Genomic DNA, 20502 nt, shown 5'->3' with positions numbered 1-20502 from the left:
CATGCGGGACAAACTAGTGGACCTGGAGAGCCGTTCCAGGAGAAATAACCTCCGTATTTATGGAGTACCTGAAGATAAAGAGGGGAGATCAGTTGCTGAGTTTGTGAGTGAGTTGTTTAAAAGTCACCTCGCACTACCCGAGGGAGCTGAGCTCCAGATTCAGCGGGCTCACAGGGCTCCGGTCCCGAAACCGGCGGCGACCGCCACTCCGAGATCAATAATAGTCAACTTTCTACAGTTTCACATTAAAGAGCTGATCATTCAGAAAGCCTGGCAGCAGAGAATTGAACTTGACGGCAAACGACTTTACTTTGACAACGACTACGCAGCGGACATCATGGAAAGACGCAAGGCATACGAGCCAGTTAAAGCAGCACTGAAGGAGAAGGGGATCCGGTACCAGACGCCCTACACGAAGATACGAGTGCACTGGGACTCCGGACTGTGGATCTATGAGAGTGCAGAAGATGCAGCCCGGGATCTGAATCAACGTGGAGTCAAGGTGATGGTGACAGCGAGGATGAACACCGGGAGGATCATAGAGGAGCGTCTGAACGAGCTGTTGCCATGGAAACGTACCAACGCAACTGGCGGTGCAGCGCAGCGTGCGAGAGAGAGGCTCACGGAGTACATGCGAAGCCCACAAAGTTAAAACAGAGAGACTAAAGAGATAAGTGTGGTCCAAACAATTATAAACATGACAGAATCGAACCAAGATTCCTCTATGACAGAGTCTGGGAATACATCTTGTTTTGAAAGAGGCACCTATTGAGATAAAGGTATAATTTAAGTTATTACGAATATTATTATTATTATTATTTGTATTATTACCAATTAAACTCGAACATTACTTTCAGCTTGAACTGGGCTCTACAGCCCTTATTAACACAATAGACATTTTAAGATTGTGCCTCTTAATAATTTCAGTTACAAGGATAAAGATAACAACTAGTTGTTGTTTTTCTTTCTTTTATTTCCTTTTGTTATGGTCTACATTACTTGAAGAAAAATGCGAACTCTGGGCCACATATTATAAAAGTCTTATGACTTAATTCAATAAGTTTGTGAAACCGATGAAGGGAGTGTTGTATGCGCTGAATGTTGGACACTTCTAGTATACGTGGAATACCAGTTTGTGGATTTTTTCCCACTACTAGGGAGGGCCCCCTCAGTAATGAGGTATGTTACCCTCCTCCCACCAACAGGGAACTCAAGGGATGGCAGAGTACATCCTTTGCTTTTGAAGTCACAAAGTTCTGTGTTCAGTTGACGTTCATAAGTTCATATATTTTTTTTATGTATGTTATTTTTTTTATGTTTGGGTTTGGATTGCAACATGACTCCATAAATAGAAATGATAGAGCATAATATTAAGATATTGTCGTTGAATGTGAATGGTCTGAATAACCCAGTTAAACGTTGGAAAGTAATGACCAAATTAAGGAAAGACAAAGCACAGATTATATACTTACAGGAGACACATTTGTCTAGGCAGGAAAATGAGAAGCTTAAGAGGTTTGGCTATACAAATACATTCTATAGTTCATTTCAACATGGTTGTAGAAGAGGCGTGGCCATTCTCATCCCTAACTCTGTGAAATTTGAATGTTCTAAAGAAATTAGTGCTAAGGAGGGCAGATATATTATTGTGAAAGGAAAACTGGAAAACAAAGAAGTGACATTGGTCAATGTTTATGCCCCACCAAACAGTGAAAAACATTTCTTTAAAAACCTGTTTGATAACATTATTTTGGAAATGGAAGGAATATTAATTTGTGGGGGTGACTTTAATATCGTGATGAATAGTAAGCTAGATACAACAAACAATAAGAAAAATGCCAACCATGTTACAAAAATGATCAAGACAATATTTAAAGAATTTGGTATAGTGGATATTTGGAGAGAACTGCACCCCTCTAAAAGGGACTATACACATTTTTCAGCACCTAACAAAAGCTATGCTAGAATTGATTATTTTTTCATGAATAAAAAAGATCTATACAGAGTAGGAGAATGTGAAATTGAAGGAGCGGACGTATCAGATCACTGTTCAATTTATCTCAAAGTAAAATTAAAATCACAGGAGAAAAAAACATTATGGAGATTAAATGTAGCATTATTAAATAATAAATCAATTGTCGAGGAGATCAAACAAGAGATTATAACATATAAAAATGAAAATGATAATGGAGAGGTTAACCCTGCTATTTTGTGGGACGCTCTTAAAGCAGTCATGAGAGGGAAGCTTATTGCCAGGACAGCATCTATCAAAAAAGCTAGAGAAGAAGCCTTTAAGAGGGAAAAGGAAAAACTGCTGGAAATTGAACAACAACATAAATCTACACGAGACTCCACACTACTACCAAAAATTAAAGAGATCAGGGATAATATAGATAAATTATTAACCACAGAGATAGAAAAGAAAACAAGATTTCTAAAACAATCCTACTATGAGGTGGGGCCTAGAGCAACCAAATTGTTAGCAAAAAGACTGAAAAAACAACAGGTGGATAGGTCAATTCATAAGATAAGGGATACCCTAACAAATCAGATGGCCTATGAACCAAAAGAGATTGAAATTATCTTTAGGAACTACTATGGGAGTTTGTATAGCCAGCCCCCGTCTGCTAACATTGACCAAATGAGAGCTTTTCTAGAGACACTGGACTTACCATCAATTGGGGAGGATCAGAATGACCTTTTGACTTCACCCATTACAAGAACAGAAATCAAGAAAGCCATGAGCAGACTAAAAACAAATAAGTCCCCTGGCAGTGACGGCCTACCAACTGAGTGGTATAAAACATTCAGTGAACAACTTATACCACTACTCGAGTCCTCTTTCAATTATACACTTGAACATGGTGAACTCCCACCATCCTGGAAGGAAGCTGTTATATCAGTGATTCCTAAGGGGAAGAACAGTGAGACCTGCTCTGGTTACAGACCCATATCAGTATTAAACATAGATTATAAACTCTACACCTCAATTATTGCAAAAAGATATGAACATTTCATGAATGACATTATAGATGAAGATCAGACAGGCTTTATTAAAGGGCGCCAAACCCAAGATAACATAAGAAGAACCCTACACATCATTGAACATGTCAAAGACAAAAATATTAGTGCAGTCTTAATAAGTCTTGATGCAGAAAAGGCATTTGACAGTGTAAACTGGGCATTTCTGTATCAGGTACTTGAGAAATTTGGACTAAATGATAAGGCCATTCGATGTATTAAAACTCTTTACCAAAATCCGACGGCAAGGATAAAAATAAATGGCAGTCTGACTGATAGTATAGTACTAGAACGGTCCACCAGGCAGGGATGTTGTCTTTCCCCAACTTTATTCGCAATTTTTATAGAACCCCTTGCACAAGCAATTAGGCAGAATAGAGACCTTAAAGGGATAAAGGTTGGAAATGAAGAACACATCATTGGGCTCTTTGCGGATGATGTGATCTGTTATTTAGAGGACCCTGACACATGCCTCCCTATATTAACCAATCAACTTGAGGTATTCGGCTTCTACTCTGGATACAAATTAAATTTAGCAAAAACACAGATTTTAACAATTAATTATTACCCATCCGAATCTATACGGCATAAATATAACTTGAATTGGAGTTGTAAAAAAATGACTTATCTCGGCGTTACATTAACACGAGGAACTGAGAAATTATATAAAGCCAACTATATCAAAGTGGATCAGGACATTAGGAATGATATTGAGAGGTGGGCTGTCCTCCCACTGGACTTCAGTTCACGAATAGATACCATCAAAATGAATATACTCCCACGACTCCTCTACTTATTTCAGTCATTACCAATTGAAATTCCTGAGAAACAATTTAGAACCTGGGATAAAGTTATTTCAAGATTTATATGGAATGGTCAAAGGCCAAGAGTCCGATTTGAGACATTACAGATTGGGAAACATAAAGGGGGTATGGCGTTGCCAAACCTTAGGGAATATTTCAATGCAGCACAAATTAGACCAATAATCTATTGGTGTGCCAAGGATTATGAAGCAAAATGGAAAAATTTAGAGAGATATGTACAAGGGAGAGAAATTCAGAGCCTTATTGGGGACAGAGATGTAGCAAAGGATTTACTTGACCAGGTAGATACTATTACTCGATCTACATTAGAATTTTGGTTTAAATTGGTACGGAAATATGGATTAGAGAAGGAGCTCAGATTACTTCGATGGATAGCCTATGACAGAAATTTTATCCCTGGCACTCTTGACCAGAGATTCAAACAATGGATTCCAATTGGTGTAACAGCATTATGTACAGTAATAAAAGATGGGAATGTTATGAGTTTTCAGGAACTGAAACAAAACTATTCATTGAGCAACCAGGACCATTTTAGATATCTGCAATTAAGGGACTTTTATGACAGAGACATAAAGCACAATGTCAATTTAGATAGAAATGGGATAGTAAGAACCATAATTGGAGTTTATAATTCAAAAAAATATATGATAATATCTACATTATATCAGTGCCTAATGGAGAGAAGGGGAAATACAACATCGTATGTAAAGCTGAAATGGGAAAAAGAATTAGGTGTCACTATCACAGAAGATGAATGGTTACATATCTGGAGAACACAACAGTCCACAACATCTTCACGTACATGGAAAGAATACTGTTGGAAGAATGTAATTCGATTTTTTATAACACCCCAAATTACAAATAAATACGTGTCTGTAGCACAACCTTGCTGGAGAAGATGTGGGGCCATGAATGTAGACCATTCACATATATTTTGGCTTTGTCCTGAAGTTGCACAATTTTGGGGAAATGTTCATAAGGTTATCTGCAAAATTTTGGGCTATGATATACCCAAGTCATGTTTGGTACTATATTTCGGCAATATGACTGGAAATACTGTGTTAAGAGAAGACAGATACCTGTTGAAAGTGTTGTTGGCGGCCTGTAAGAAGGCCATTACGAAGAGATGGTGTAAGGCAGAACCACCTACGCAAGATGAATGGCTGAAAATTGTGAATGAAAAATATTATATGGAACTGTTAACCCATAGGATAAGAACACAAGAGGAGCAATGTCGAGAGAAGTGGGAGAAATGGACAATGTTTACATGTCAACGACAGGATGAGGAAATTAACCATTGAATATGTCATAGTAATAAGAAAACTTTATAGAGACAGGGCAATCTATATCCTTTCATGTTTTTTGTTTTGTTATATTGTTCTATGTGTGTGTTGTCTTTCTGTCATGGAAAAGCAATAAAAACAAAGTCTCAAAAAAAAACAAAAAAAACAAAACCCAAACAAAACAGACTGTTAGGGTTTAGGGTTAACTTTTGCAGTAAGTCTCCACTGCATCAATTTGTTAAGCTGCGAGGTTTTCAGCTGTGTGTCTGCTACTTGCTACTCTGTCAGTTATCAGTAATGTTAGAGCTGTGAGTGTAGCAGTGCAGTGTGTGTACAGTTCCTCTGAGTTTTGCTCAGCTTTTGATTTTATTTTTAATATTTCTTTTGACCGTTCTCATAGCATTAATGGGTCAAAGTGCTTATTGTCGGTTAACGGTTAATTATTAACATCCCTAGTTGACATGTAGTGTAAAGCGCTTTGAGAGGTCGGAAGACTAGAAAGGAGCTATATAAATGCAAGTCCATTTAAAAATAAAAGAGCTCCCTTTTGTTTTTGTTAAATATTTAAAATTATCATTAATGTTTTCATTTGTCTATAGTATTAATTATTAAAAAAAAATAATAATTGCTCCACCCACCCTGTTTTAAACAAGATGTTGGATGAGGCTGACGCTTGAGGAATTTGTGATTTAAAAATACCTCATACAATTTTTTGTATATAAACTGGAAAAACAAAGTTTGGAAACTTGTGTTTGGTGGATTATTTCTCTGTTGTTACAATGCTAATGGTCATTGTATTTTACATCGTTGGAAAGCCTGTTTATTTACCTTCACAATGATGTCCAACTTGTAAGGATCATGCATTTGTGGGATGAGCAGCACAGCTGATTATGTGGGGAGCGCCCAAGAAAAATTTGTCAAAATGCTCCATCAATGGTAAACAGTGTGTTCTCCTGTTGGTACTAACTCTTGATTTGAGTTGTTTGGTGGATTGGATGATTGAACTCTCTTTCAGTAACAAGGAACAAACAAGACATATTGGCAATTTTACACTTTATTCATTTAATACAATATGTCAGGAGCCTCAGTAGCGGGTGGAAGAGCCATACGCAGCCACAACAGCCTGGCACCTCCTCCTCATGCTGGTCACCAACCTGGTCACACGTTGCTGTGGGATGGCGTTCCATTCCTCAACCAGGATTCGTTGCAGGTCAGCCAGCGTGGTTGTGTTCTAACACGTACAGCACGCCCAAGCTGATCCCACAAGTGTTGAATTGGGTTGAGATCTGGACTCTTGGCAGGCCGTTCCATTCTCTCTACTCCCACATTGTGGAGGTTGTCTGTGATAACCCTGGCTCTGTGGGGGCGAGCGTTGTTTCTTGGAGGATGAAGTTAGGTCCCAGATTGTGGAGATATGGGATCACCACTGGCTGCAGAAGCTCATCCCGATATCTCACTGCATTGAGATGGCCTTCAATGATGACAAGCCTTGTTTTGCCAGTGAGGGAGATGCCGCCCCACACCATGACACCGCCCCCACCAAAAGCTGTTACTCCATCGGTGCAACAATCAGCATAGCGTTCTCGACGTCGTCTCCATACTTTGACCCTGTTATCCAACATTCACAGACAGAACCTGGACTCATCACTGAACATGACATTCCCCCACATGTTCAGGTTCCATTGTCTGTGTTGTCGACACCAGCACAAACGGGCCTGATGGTGAAGGGCAGTCATTGCAATGAGAATACACTGTTTACCATTGGCAGAGCATTTTGGAACATTTTTCTTGGGCGCTCCCCACATAATCAGCTGTGCTGCTCATCCCACACATGCATGATCCTTACAAGTTGGACATCATTGCAAAGGTAAATAAACAGGCTTTCCAACGATGTAAAATACAATGCCAATTAGCATTGTAACAACAGAGAAATAATCCACCTAACACAAGTTTCCGAACTTTGTTTTTCCAGTATATGCTCCTACACCTAATGATACATGATCCCAGCTGCTGAAAACAGCAACATACATAACGGTTCAAGCATCTCGTAAACAAAGCCAAGGCACTGCACTTAACAATTCTCAGAATATGAAAACGGAAGTTGACTTTCGTTAATTGAATACACCACAATGTGTGAGCATCCAGCTAATTACCAATTAGCTTTCAGGGGTTAATGTGACCAATCAGAGATGTGCTCAGATCTAAACCTGAGCTGGTTGAAACACTACAATGTTCCAAACAGACAGAAACTCATCATGGGGCTTTTTGCACAGTAACATTTTGTGTTTTGAGTGTTCTCATTGAACTATCTAAAACATACAGATGATTTGATTCATACTTACAAGTGGACATTAAATGCCCCGTTTCCATAAAAAAAACAAGTATTTGGTGTGATTTTGTTGTGATGTTCTTATGAAGCACTGACGGACCGGAAAAACTTTGACTTACAAGTCACGTCTCAAAAGCTTGAGACGTGACTTGGGCTTGGTCCAAAAGACTTAAAAACACATAGTTTGTGCCTTAGCCCCAGCAAGGTTTTTACCAGCCACCTCACATGCTGAAGGGTGTGGGAACTTTCACTGTGGGGTCCAAGCAAATTCATTATTCGTCGGAGGAATGTCTGTTTTTGGTTAAAAAAAGAAAATACTGTTTGGGGAACATAACTGGCTCTCAAGCGCTGCCACCATTTCTGCTGTTGTTGAGTGCGGATGTGAAAGTGTGCTCAAGAAGCTAATCACACCCAGCAGGGATTACCTGTTAGCTTATGATTCAAATCATTAAAATCTGTGATTTTTTGCATTGCAATCAGAAGAAATGCATTATTTAATAGAAATCAGAAACACATGATACTGTACAACCCGGGCCACACTGGGAATGCCAGCAGCGTGTGGCGGCTGCGAAACCTGCATGTCTTCTAGAGATTCAAGGTTTCGCCTATTTTCCCAGTGAAAATTTTCTTTTGTCAGTATATTGACATCATACAAGCAACATTACTACAGTTACTCCATTACTACATCTGTAGAATATGTCACAGACATGAAAAAAGTAAAGATTTATTTTTAACCCTTCCTGCTTACATTTCAAAATAAAATCCCTCAAACGTTTTTGTTAACACGAGACTTTCATTCTGAAATTTTCGCAGGACAGTGTTGTAGAAAATGCAGTGATTTGCAGGTCTCCATGGAAAAATAAACTACTGGGTTTTAATTGTGGATTATTACTATTATTTACAAATGAGCACACACTTCTTAACCTTTTTTGTCTAAAATAAATATAAATGACATTCATAATGAAGTGAAATGGCCATTGTGAAAGGCAAACTCAAAGTAGAAAGAAATTGCTGGCAGCAGCAGAAACGCAGCTGCCGTGGACACCACACGCATGAAATACGCAGCCGTTCAGCGAGGCAGCCGTTCAGAGAGGCAGTCGCCCCGCGCTGCTGACATTCCCGGTGTGGGCAAAGCGTTAGTCTCAAGCCTTCTTTTAAACGACCATTGCTGTAATGTTTGCTGGCAGCAGCAGCGCTGCAGCAGAAATGCTGCCAGTGTGGACACCACAGGCGTGAGAGATGCAGCAGTTCAGTGAGGCAGACGCCACGAGCTGCTGACGTGCCCAATCTGGCCCGGCCGTAAGAGTGGAATTTCGTCGAGAAAAACGTAGTACCAAGAGATCTGCAAAGTGGCAGCTCATTATCTGTAGGCCACCCAACCACTAGGTCTTTAGGGTTTCCTGGTCAAAACGTGATCGAAACACAAGGATGTAATGGACAATTATGCAAGTAAAGTTGACGTATTGCATCACATCAGTCGTTAGTCATGTGACTCGTTGGTATCGTCAGTCCCCTGAATCACGTGAGTCATCAGTCACATGACTCGTTATGTAAGTGAAGTTAACGTCAACCACGACCGTTTCCTTACCCTACCTAAGTGGTTGTGTTGCCTAAACCTCACTTCCTGTGAAGAGTTTATTTTGAAAGGACACTATGCATATAGCGAGCGTATATTGACACGCCGTCCCCGGTCCGTCCAAAAGTAATGTAAAAGGGGTACCCCGTGCGTCGGTCTCTGATGCCGAGGGACACTGACCAAGTGGCGGTATTTGATGAGTTGGAAGTGAGAATGTGTTGAAGCCTCTTCGACACCTTGGTTCTAAACTGCTCCAACTATGACTAAAGAACTTTAGATCCGACATGCCGGATCATCCCTCTCGCTTCTCTGCTTCTCTGCCCTGCCATGCACCAATGTGCTGAAGAAAAGAGACTTTAAATGAAAGAAATCAAATAAATAAATGAATTGGTTAAGATGCCAAATGGCCCCCATCCAGCTACGAAAGAAAGGGGGGGAGAAATGATTCAGCGACTTGCTGCTGCTGCAAGAGAGAGAGAGAGAGAGAGAGAGAGAGAGAGAGAGAGAGAGGGAGAGAGAGAGAGCTCTTCCCTGGTGCTTCTTAAACACTCAACTGATTAACGATGCATTAGTACATTAAACTCAACTGATAAACGTCAAGCCACAAATTGAATTGATAGATATCAGTCACTGAATCTACATGGTCACATTTGATTAATTCCACTTCCTAAATGTTCATTGTTGTATTATTTGTACTCATTTATTCATTGATTTACCCTTCATTCATTCTATTCATTCCATTGTTCAGTAGTTTAGTCATGTAGTTAGTGAAATAAACACTTCATTTATAAAGAACAAGTTTATTTGATTTGTGTGTGTATATAGAACAACTCAAATCACTGTACTCTATGACAAGAACTCCGTAGCAACCCTGAGATTATGAGAATCAACTGATTAATATAAAATTTTGAAGTTTTCCCTGTTTTTGTTTGAAAATTGGGCGGGGTCCCTAAATTGAGTTTGAGTTCATTTGCATTCATGCTCACAGTCAACAACAGAATAAAAGTCTAATTCACTTTGATACAATTTTTTTAAATCTATACATGATTGTACGTCATGCATAGATTTCTATAAAAAAATAAAACAACAAACACAAGGCTTTCATCCAGGAGAGCGCTGTTGGTGTCCCGTGTTCACAACTTTCAATTTAATTTTCACCGTACAAACGTAGTAGTTTTAAGCCCAACCATTTCCTAAACCTAACTATAGTGGTTTTGTTGCCTAGTCCTAAAGTGATGCCAAGGGTAACTATAGTGGTTTTGTTGCCTAGTCCTAAAGTGATGCCAAAGGTAACTATAGTGGTTTTGTTGCCTAGTCCTAAAGTGATGCCAAGGGTAACTATAGTGGTTTTGTTGCCTAGTCCTAAAGTGATGCCAAGGGTAACTATAGTGGTTTTGATACCAAAAATAAAGTGACGCCAACGGGCGTGACAAAGCAGCGGTATGTAACGAGGTGGGATGAGAATGTGTAGGAGCTCTATGTCACAGAGGAGGAGGAAGAAGAAGAAGAAGAAGAAGAAGAAGAAGAAGGGGGCTGCTGTGGCTCAGAGGGTAGAGCAGGTCCCCAACCAATCGGAAGGTCAGTGGTTAGATCCCCGGCTGCTCCGGTCCAAGTCGGTGTGTCCTTGAGCAAAACACTTAACCCCAAATTGCTCGTGAAGGCATAGCCATCAGTGATCCATGTCATTCATTGTTGTAGCTATGGCACCGTCACTTCCTCTGTCTAATGCATTGTGTAATATTTTTATATTTCAAGAGTGAACACACTACATATTCAAAACCTGCTTATAATCAGTACATCTGCAGCTATACTGTTGCACATTTTCAAAGAAAGAACCAATCAGCCGTGTCTCACCGTGCAGCTCTCTGTGCAGCCTTCACCTCGTCAGGATGTGGTATCCCTTGATATTCTCCTTCGTACATCTGATCCTCTTCATCGTGTCCTTCGGTCACATCGCTTGCTGCGTCCTCTTCCTGGGGAGGGTAATCATATCCATCCTGGCCACCGCCTTCTCCGTAGCTCCCATAGCTGTCACCTGCTCCTTGCTGGTATGTGTTGTTTTGGTAGGGGTCGGCCATCTTGGCTTACTAGGCCTGATAGGCTAATAGCTAGTTTTACAGCAAGTAGAAGGCTTTTGTTTAGGCTTGTTAGTTATGTCTAGTCTGGAGAAATAACAATAAGTGATTGAGATAAACTTCCAGTTTGATCTTTTAGTTAAGCATGATGAGTTAATTTGCCTAAAAATGCAAATTACTGGCTTTTAAAGTTCTAGTGAATAATGGTGTTAACATCTAACATCACAAATGCACACTTTGCAGTGCAGTGCAGCTTATTCAGTCAAGATTTGTTAGATAAGAGCGGCTTTTTAAACAATAATTAGCTCAACATGGAATGTATCTGTGTGTTAATGTGTGTCTGTCTCAGGTCCTGGTTTTAGTTGTTGTGGTGGTGCTGGGGACTCCAGAGTCCTGTCAGATCCTGTCTTCAATTTTCACTCCTGAAAACAGAAAAAATTCAGGTTTATTAAGATAAATTAGTTTTCATTGCAAATAGTTGCATACACGTAGACACTTGCAACATTGAAGACTTCAATAAATGAATGCTGTCTGCCACCTTTATGTCCCATTCTTTAATGTGCTTAACCCCCACGTATTTCTCCTCAGCTCAACTTGACCTTGATGGCAGACTGTTGCTGTACATTTCATATGTTCATCCACAAGAGAAACCAAAGGTGTTTGTTTCCCCACAATCACAAAGATGTTAATGGGGAATTTTAAAGGAAAATTTGCTGCACGGTCAGGTTAAAGTTACAAATGTTTTTGCCCCGCTCAGTCCTGGTTCTGGTTCTCTCGTGCCTCCCTTCCCTCCAGCGGGCCCAACAACACAGCCTGGGCCTCCAGCAGCGTGGTGTCAGTGTTGGGTCCCAGCGGGGCCGCCAACCAGCGGGATATTGTAACTCAATAATTCCCACCTCGTATGGTTTGCTCAGAACAATTGGCTTTGTTATTTTGTCCAGTAGCGCCATATCTTATTATTAGGGTATATCTGTAATGATGCAGTACTAGGTAGAGTAACATAAAAAACGTTCTTCTCCATCGTTCTGACATTGATATGCCTCAATTCAAAAGTGAAGTGTATGAGGATAGCCCACACCTTTTATGGAGCAGCAATAATCTGCATACTGGGACGAGGTGGAGCAGCTGTCAGTGTGGTGCTCAGAAAACAACCTGGTCCTGAACACTACCAAGACCAAGGAGCTGATCGTAGACTTTAGGAGGAAACAGACGGACATTCAGCCCCTGTCCATCGGCGGGGACTGTGTGGAGAGGGTCTCAGACTTCCGCATTCTAGGCATTCACATAGAGGATGACCTCACCTGGAGTGTCAACACCACAGCATTCACCAAGAAGGCACAGCAGAGACTGTACTTCCTGAGTGTTCTCAGGAATAACCACCTCACACAAAAACTGCTTGTGTCCTTTTATCGTTGCTCCGTAGAGAGCATGCTGACATACTGCATCTGTGTTTAGTTCTCCAGCTGCACAGCTGCAGACAGGAAAGAGCTCCAAAGGGGTCGTCACCACAGTCCAAAAGATTATCGGCTGCCCTCTCCCCTCCCTGGAACATCTGTACAGTTCCCGCTGTTTCAGGGAAGCACAGAATATTGTCAGGGACTCATCTCACCCCGGACATTCTCTCTTTGAACTGCTGCCCCCAGGCAGACGTTCCAGGACATTGAAAGCACGGACAAACAGATTAAAGAACAGTTTTCATGCCAGAGCCATAACTGCACTAAACACAGCAAAAACTTGCAAATATTCACTGTGCAATAATGATATGAGTTGTGCAATACCTGCAGAATGTGAATGTCTTGTGTGTGGTATATGTGTTTTTATTAATATTTTTTTTATATAGTTTTAGAGGCATGTTATTGTTTGTGTTTCTTGCACTTTTTAAGGATTGCATTTAAATTTCGTTGTACTTGTACAATGACAATAAAGATATATTCTATTCTATTCTAATGTCTTTTTCAGAGAGCCATGAGTTACATTTTCCAGGCCATACCGACCATTTTTACAAGGACCAGACTTTTACGCTGTGATTTTTTTCTGATCAATATTTTCTCTATTTTAAACACTTTATTTTTATATCGATGATTACTAATTGTAATTCTGGCTCATAAAACGTACCTTTCAACACCTCACCACCACAATCCGCTAGTCTATACACACTTGGATCTCTGGCTATGCGTTCCGTTATTGTAAAATACTCGTCTGTGTATGTCTGTTGATAACCTTTTCTAAAAACACCCCTGAGTTTCGAAATTCTCACTGTATTCCCGACACAAAATTTAAAGCCATTTTTGAGGTTTCAGCTTGTTCAAGTTGTTAAAGACAAGACAAGTCTTCTCCTTGTCTTTCTTTACAGCAGCGGGAGGCATCTTTATTGACCTATGATGAGACTTGTTATAGGCATCAACAGGGTCCTGGATTATGTCGACATATCGACGTGACGCTTGTTAAATATCTCCACGTCTTGAATGTTCTGTTAAAGCGCTCCGCCACGCTAGCCTTAGTCTCATTTGCTGTTAAAAACTGTTTGATTTTATACTGGCTCAATACTTGTTGAAACTGTTTATTATAAAACTCCGTACCTTTGTCCGTTTGGAGTCTTGCTGGCACCCTACCCTGGCTCAGGATGTTTTTACAAAGCATTTGTGACAACCCCCGCTGATTTGATTTGAAGACATCTGACCCTCGCAAATTTAGAAAATACATCAACACATGTTAACAGGTATCGCGCATTATCGTTTTCTGCAGAATATTCACAAACATCAACTAGATCAATCTGGAACTGTTTGTCGATACCACTAACTAAAACCCTATTCCTCGGAAAATGTTTAGCAGCCTTGGCGTGTAGAATATACACATCTTGGCCCAATAAAAAACGTTTTGACCTCCGGTAGCGCAGGTGTTGCGCCCGTACAATAGGGTTTATACACACGACCAAGACCCCCAGGATGGGCAGGGTCATGACCGCGACTGACCGCGGCTGAGCAGTACTGTGGATGGCCGAAGCCATGCTACTGTGATTGAGAGTTTTCAAAAGACACACCAAAACGTCTTGTTATCTCTCTGTGCGGGATTCAGAGAGAGATCTGCATTCCTCTCTTTCCCACTTCCGTGTCAGTGTGCATAACACCAGTGCCATCTATGACAGCTGACAGCCAATCAGAGGGCCGGCTACATCCCACGTGGATAATTTGCATTGATTTGCCTTGTTTGAATTCGTTCGAGGACCGTGAGGGTCATGGAAATGCTAAATGCAGAGGCTAAATGGAGAAGCTAAATGACTCAGCAAATCCAATAGCTAACACATTCAGCAAATGCAGCAAGGAAAAGCTAATGCAAATAGGAAAAAAGTTGCCCTTTTAAATGCCTGATTAAAACCAGTATTCTTAATTGTATTTGTGAATCCAGTAATTTATTTCTCTTTTTAAACTGCATTTTCAAATACAATTTTCAATTCCGCTATTTATTTATGAATTCATTAATGTATTTCTAAATGATGTACTTATTAACTGTTTTATGGTGTTTTTGTAATTCCCTTTTTAATTTGAACTATTTATTGATGGATTCATATTTCACTTGTAAATTATATTCATAATTCATCTTTTTATTGCCCATTAAAATGTCAAATAATGAAATACTTTGTAATTTTAGTCCATTTACTCATAGATTAATAAATTAATTTGTAAACACATTTATTAATGCCTATTTTTATTGTACAATTAGTTATTAGTCAATGAAATGCTCTAATCCTCCATCGGCTGTAGTTGCAGTACCACACCATTGAAGGCTACCTACTTAATTCAATCATGTACCATTTGAAAGGTAAGGATTTCCCACTGCTTATCAGCTACAAAAACAGATTACTGTGCCACATAAAGAAGTGGCCTGTCTGGTTTTGTGGTTTCCTCTCTCTCTGAGGCTCTTGATGAAGGCAGACCATTTCTCCATTAGGCTAACAGCAGTAACCCATTAGTGGTTGGAGTGATGGCCACTGGATTTATTGCTCCACTTTGTTCCCACTGCTTTATTCAACTGTTGCTTTGTCAATCCCCCTCTGTTGTACTGGTTAACTACTACTGCAGGTTACTTTCACAGCAAGATATGTACTTTTATACACAAAATACAACTCAGAAACGAAATCTTCATGATCAATTAGGGTGGTTTTCACAGACAGGACTTAGAGGAGAAGGCCTTAATGTGTACTATTTACACTAGAACATTTAAGTAGCTTTCATGAATGTGACTTGAATTTGGGTTAATTGAAGACTACGGAGTCCTGGAGCAAAGTGAGGGAGACTAAATCAGAACACCTGGCTTAAGCCTTGTTAGGTTAATTGGAGCACATGCTTTTGGTCTGTGGTGCTCTTAAAAACCAGGAATGGAATAAAAAACACCGTCACTGGTGTTAATCTGGAGACAAACCATTGAGTAAGCGAAAGTAGTAATACTGCTACTGAGCAAAAGAAAAAGTGGTTGGCCTGCAATTTGCCGTGAATTCAATGCAAATGAAAATGTAACTACACAAACAGTACAACAACTTCAGTTTTATTATCATATATATAAATATAATATATTTCATATTTCTCATATTCATGTTTTTGGTGACATGAAAATTAAACCGGCTTTAATAAGCATGAAGCAGAGATCAGAAGAGAGAGATTTACGACTGATAGTGGACCACCAAATAAAAACAAGACTGGTGAAATGAGTGAGGTTTTGTCTGGAAAAGTAGAACCTCTGGATAGTAGAGCACATGATGACCATTTGGACGGTTCAGATGACGACCTGAGCATAAATGGTAAATAAACCAAAGTGTTGGAAGAGCCAGTGCACAGTGAGGTAATAATGGATTACGGCCGCTGCTAGTACCATAAATTTTGCGTTATTTGCAACAACTATCTGCCTCAAGGTCTGATTCCCAAAAGATATTGCACTGATGATATTACAGCGCAAATACGCCCATAAATGTGTGACGCTGAGCGCAGTTTCCCCTTTTTTTAACGTCAGATAGCAATTATCCAATGTTGCCTTTGTGCAAAGAACACAGTTGGTAGACTGATGGCAGAGAGAAAAAGCTGTAAGTCCTGACCACCGAGGTGCAGAGACATTCCTCAAAGATTCAGGCAAGGAATTGAAAACGTGACAGAGAGAAACCCTATTTAGAATTTAATATCCTGTCCATCAGTGCTGTTGGTGTTTTCAAACACACAACTTCCGACTGTAAGATAATAATAATAATAATAATAGTTTTTAATTTATTGAGCACTTTTCAAGCCATATGCACAAAGTGCTGTCCAAGATGAGGAAATTAAAAAACATAAGCAACACTAGAATGGCACTCGGAGAGCGCTGACCTCCGCCAACGCGTGACTTTAAAAACAGATCACAGCTCACAGCTGGCAGTAACGTGAGGCGGTCAGCTTATTATTAACATGGTGTGTTTCCGTGTAACGTATCGGCGGATGCCTCTCTCATTCAGCAGCCTTGTTATGTCTGTATAACGTTACACTACATTGTCTCTCATCCCGTCATCTATTGCTTTTTTTCTTTCTCACCGCGGACGGCCAGCAGCTCCTGCACACACATCCATACACGTATCTCTCTGCTCTCAGAAGGAGGAAGGAGGCGGGGTCATGCGTCATCAACGCGTCATCAGTTTCATTGCGCATGTGTTATACCCTGTCGTTGTAATGCTCCGGCTGATTGGAATCCGTAAAAGAATTCCTGAATCCGGATCATGCTCCGGATCACCACCAAAAACGAATGGATTGTTCATTGTGCCACACCCCACCCCTCCAAAAAATCAAAGTCATTCAAATCCATTTCAAACTTTTGGAGTAATCCTGCTAACAGATAGACAGACAAACAGACCAACGCAGGTGAAAACATAACCTCCTTCTTAGGCCTTTGGCCTTGGCGGAGGTAATTAGGGACAATTGTAAGAGGTAAATTACTTATTAAAGAAGATGGCATGATTTGAAGCGGGAGAAATTGTGTACGTGACTCCTCTTATAAATGCGTTTCAGTTACCACCAACTCTATGAAGAGGCTAATAATTTCACTGTAACTGCATGTAGCTATTAGCGCTGATCTTTGTGAATTGGACTGTTTTTGCAATGAGGTTCATTTGCATAGAAAGGGGCCAAATTTTGCATGAAATGTCAAATGCATATTACCTAATTTAAATATGTGTAAATAACACAAGAGAACCAAGACAGAGAAGTTAGGGGTGCAGTTCACCCTTTGTGGTGCTTTGAGAATTACACAGTTTATTTTTGTCTTATTTGTTCAGGTGCTGCACAATCCTTTGCCCCCGAGTATGTACCCTCCACATCTGCCACAGCATCTCTGAGAGAAGATGCTGCTGCCAGCAGAGAACAAAACAGAAGACCATGCATGAAATGTTATCTGGAGAATTTCATGAACATAAAATAAAATATCTGAAGGAAGAACAGGAAATAACTATGAGAAAACGGTCAACCCCTCGAAAATCAGAATCCTTAGGACGAATAGAAGCCCCAAACTTTCACCAATACTACATAGCCAATCAACTGACATATGTCACCACGTGGCTTCACCCAACCCCCCCCCCATGGGCCATGGTTAGACATTGAACAAACAGCATGTGAAGAATGATCAATCAAAGACCTGCCCTTCCTCTCCAAATCCATCACAAAACATAACTGCTTTAACTACCTCACCATTTCCAATTCTCTCCAAGCCTGGTGGAAAGCAATTAATATGATAAATATCACACATCTGTGCACATTAACCCCACTTTGGCAAAACCCAGATCTCAGAATTACCCAACCAATACAATGCAAAAATTGGAGGGACAAGGGCATCACAAACCTCCATCATCTCTTTACGAATAACTCGCTAGTGTGCTGCGAGGTCCGGGCGGGTAGCGCTGTAAAGCTGCGGCCGCAAGCCACCTTCGCCCTGAGCCTTTCCAAGCCGACCTAGAGCGAGCGGTGCACCGCCTCGTATGCGGGACTCTCCAGCCTGCCGTGTGTCGCTCACACCCTCCAGCTGGCTGTTAACGAGGGTCTTTTGGCACAGCGAAGTACTCGTATCGGTACTCGGTATCAGCGAGGACCCAAATGTAAGTACTTTTACTCGTACTTGGTCTGAAAAAAAGTGGTATCGGTGCAGCCCTAGGAAAGACATAACTAAATTTGCAGAATTTTTTGCATGCAACATCCAACTATCTCCATCCATCTGCCTTCTTGGCGACCTGTCAGACTTAAAACACCAAGCAACACATATTTACTTGTGGCTCTAGCTATCGCCAAGAAAACTATTCTCCTATTCATTTGGAAATCCAGACACCTCCTCTATAAAACAATGGCTGAACCTCCTCTCAGAACATACAGTATATCACTAAAGCCGTCTCCGCCAAACAGAGTAACCAAATCACGGAATTCAATAAAAATCTCATATTCTCATATCTGATCCTGCCTCTGAATCTGCCGGTGAGCTTAATGTCACCCCGTCACTACTATCATGTACTATCATATTACAATCCCACCCCTTACTTTCTATGTCTCTGTTCTATGTTTGTCAGCTTGTTGATTTCTGTCATTATTGATATTTGTCTGTTTACATGTACGTGTCCATGTCTACTCTTGACGCTTTTTGTTGTTGTTGTTGTCTTTTTATTTGTTTATATGTCGTTTTTAAGTAATATGGTTTGACTAAGATTGTGATTATAATTAGTATTATCACTTTTCTTTACCTTCATTGGCAATTCATTTGAAAAAGAATGAAAACAAAGTAAATTTAGTCCTCCGAAGAGGGGGGCTGGTGGCGTCCACCCCCCCAAAAAAAAAAAAAAATCAAAAAACTATGAGAAATCTACAGGCTTAAATGGATATGAAGTTGGAAGAGAGAGAGAGCTATGATTCAAAATAGATACAGTTATTGAATTGTGATTTCCGGCCACCGTGAACAAAATATCTAAAGAATAAATGTTTTGTCATTTGGATATTCATGAGTACGAGTATTTTTTTTTTTTTATCACCACAAACTACATTTTAAAACGGTCTTGGTTTAGTCACATTTACTTTTGCTGAACACTATTTTAATGTTGTACAGAACAAACATCAGTCCTAGAGGAGCTCTAGAGTCGCTCTAATCCTACCTCTTGCAATCGACTATTTTAAGAAAAATCTCGGCAAGTCACTTTGACTTCAAACAGCTCAAACAAGCATTTTAGACTGGGACACCGGTGTAACTGATGAAATAAATGATGGTCCCATTTTATTTAGTGTGTCACAGCCATTCCAGTGAGCCAGCATGCTCAATAGGCTATCAGGGCCCTGGCCCACCTAAATGGAACAGGGTCATAATCAACTTTATAATTACACCTGTGTTTACCCTGCAATGACATGTCAACATGGCTGCTGTGAAAAACAAAATATACAATAACTCTTTGGGGTTCTCTCCCATTTGATTGAGATGAAACCTCCTCTTAGGTGCTCACAGATACAGCAGCAAAACAGCAAAACCGAGTCTCCAAAAAACAGGGCTAAGATGAGAATAAAAATGCTTTCAGTATCTCTTTTTGTAATGTGCTGTTTATCTATGGGAGTGCATATAATTTGAATAATAATAATAATAATAATAATTTCAATAATGTCATGGTCCTTTTCTTGTTATTTTCTGTTTCAAGAACCAATAACGACCAAAAAACAGACTGGGAGCGAAAAAAAACCCAGAATGAGATAGAGAGATGAAAAAAAAGCAGAAAGAATGGAAGAAAGTGTGATATGACTCAGCAGTGGTGAATCATTTTATTGACAGCTGAATGGTAATGAGCGGCGGTGCAGCCATAGATTGTTTTGTTACTGATAGCTGGCCAGCAGGAAATGAAAATCTGGACAGACCGAGTTAGTCTGTCCCACATCGGTCCATCTCTATCACATGACTGACCCAGCTTTATCCGCCTGCACTGACTGTCGCTCTCCTAATAAAGCACATAATTAATGTGATAGCAGAGTCAGCAGTGTGTCTGCAGGTTTCAGCAGGTTGAATTGAAGCTTTTTCTTCACTCAGAATGCCAACCTGGAGGATGCTGTAACTGCACATAATCTAATAACTTAATAAGTTAAATGTAATAAAAGCTCATGATAATGTATGATAATGTAATAATCAGCTCAAGAAATCCATGATTGCATAACATCATTAATAAACAGTTTTGTGCATAATTTAATAAGTTATTACATTATGAGAAAACTATTTCATTATAAATAAAAACTATTTTTTGAATAATGTAATAAATTCAGCACATAGTATACATTAAAAAAAAAAGAGTTCTCTCCTTGCCTTCTTAAAGCAGAGGAGTCCTTCTAGTTTTACATGACACACATGGAGTCCTTCATTTAAAGGTCCCATA

The 20502-nt window shown here is 40.0% G+C and overlaps 1 protein-coding gene across 1 annotated transcript in view; it reads right to left on the bottom strand.

The window, feature by feature from the left end:
- Positions 1–20502, bottom strand: part of LOC119487026 (synaptic vesicle glycoprotein 2B-like) — a 68527-nt gene that overhangs the window by 32318 nt on the left and 15707 nt on the right. The window contains exon 2 of the mRNA XM_037767654.1: positions 10888–11530. Coding sequence (XP_037623582.1) covers positions 10888–11111 — 224 coding nt within the window. The 5' untranslated portion in view covers positions 11112–11530. The remainder of the gene's footprint in view (positions 1–10887; positions 11531–20502) is intronic.

Source organism: Sebastes umbrosus, chromosome 4, assembly GCF_015220745.1.
Source record: "Sebastes umbrosus isolate fSebUmb1 chromosome 4, fSebUmb1.pri, whole genome shotgun sequence".
In the NCBI taxonomy this organism is placed as follows: domain Eukaryota; kingdom Metazoa; phylum Chordata; class Actinopteri; order Perciformes; family Sebastidae; genus Sebastes; species Sebastes umbrosus.
The sequence above is the reverse complement of the archived record's forward strand: the minus strand, read 5'-3'. Positions and strand labels throughout refer to the sequence as shown.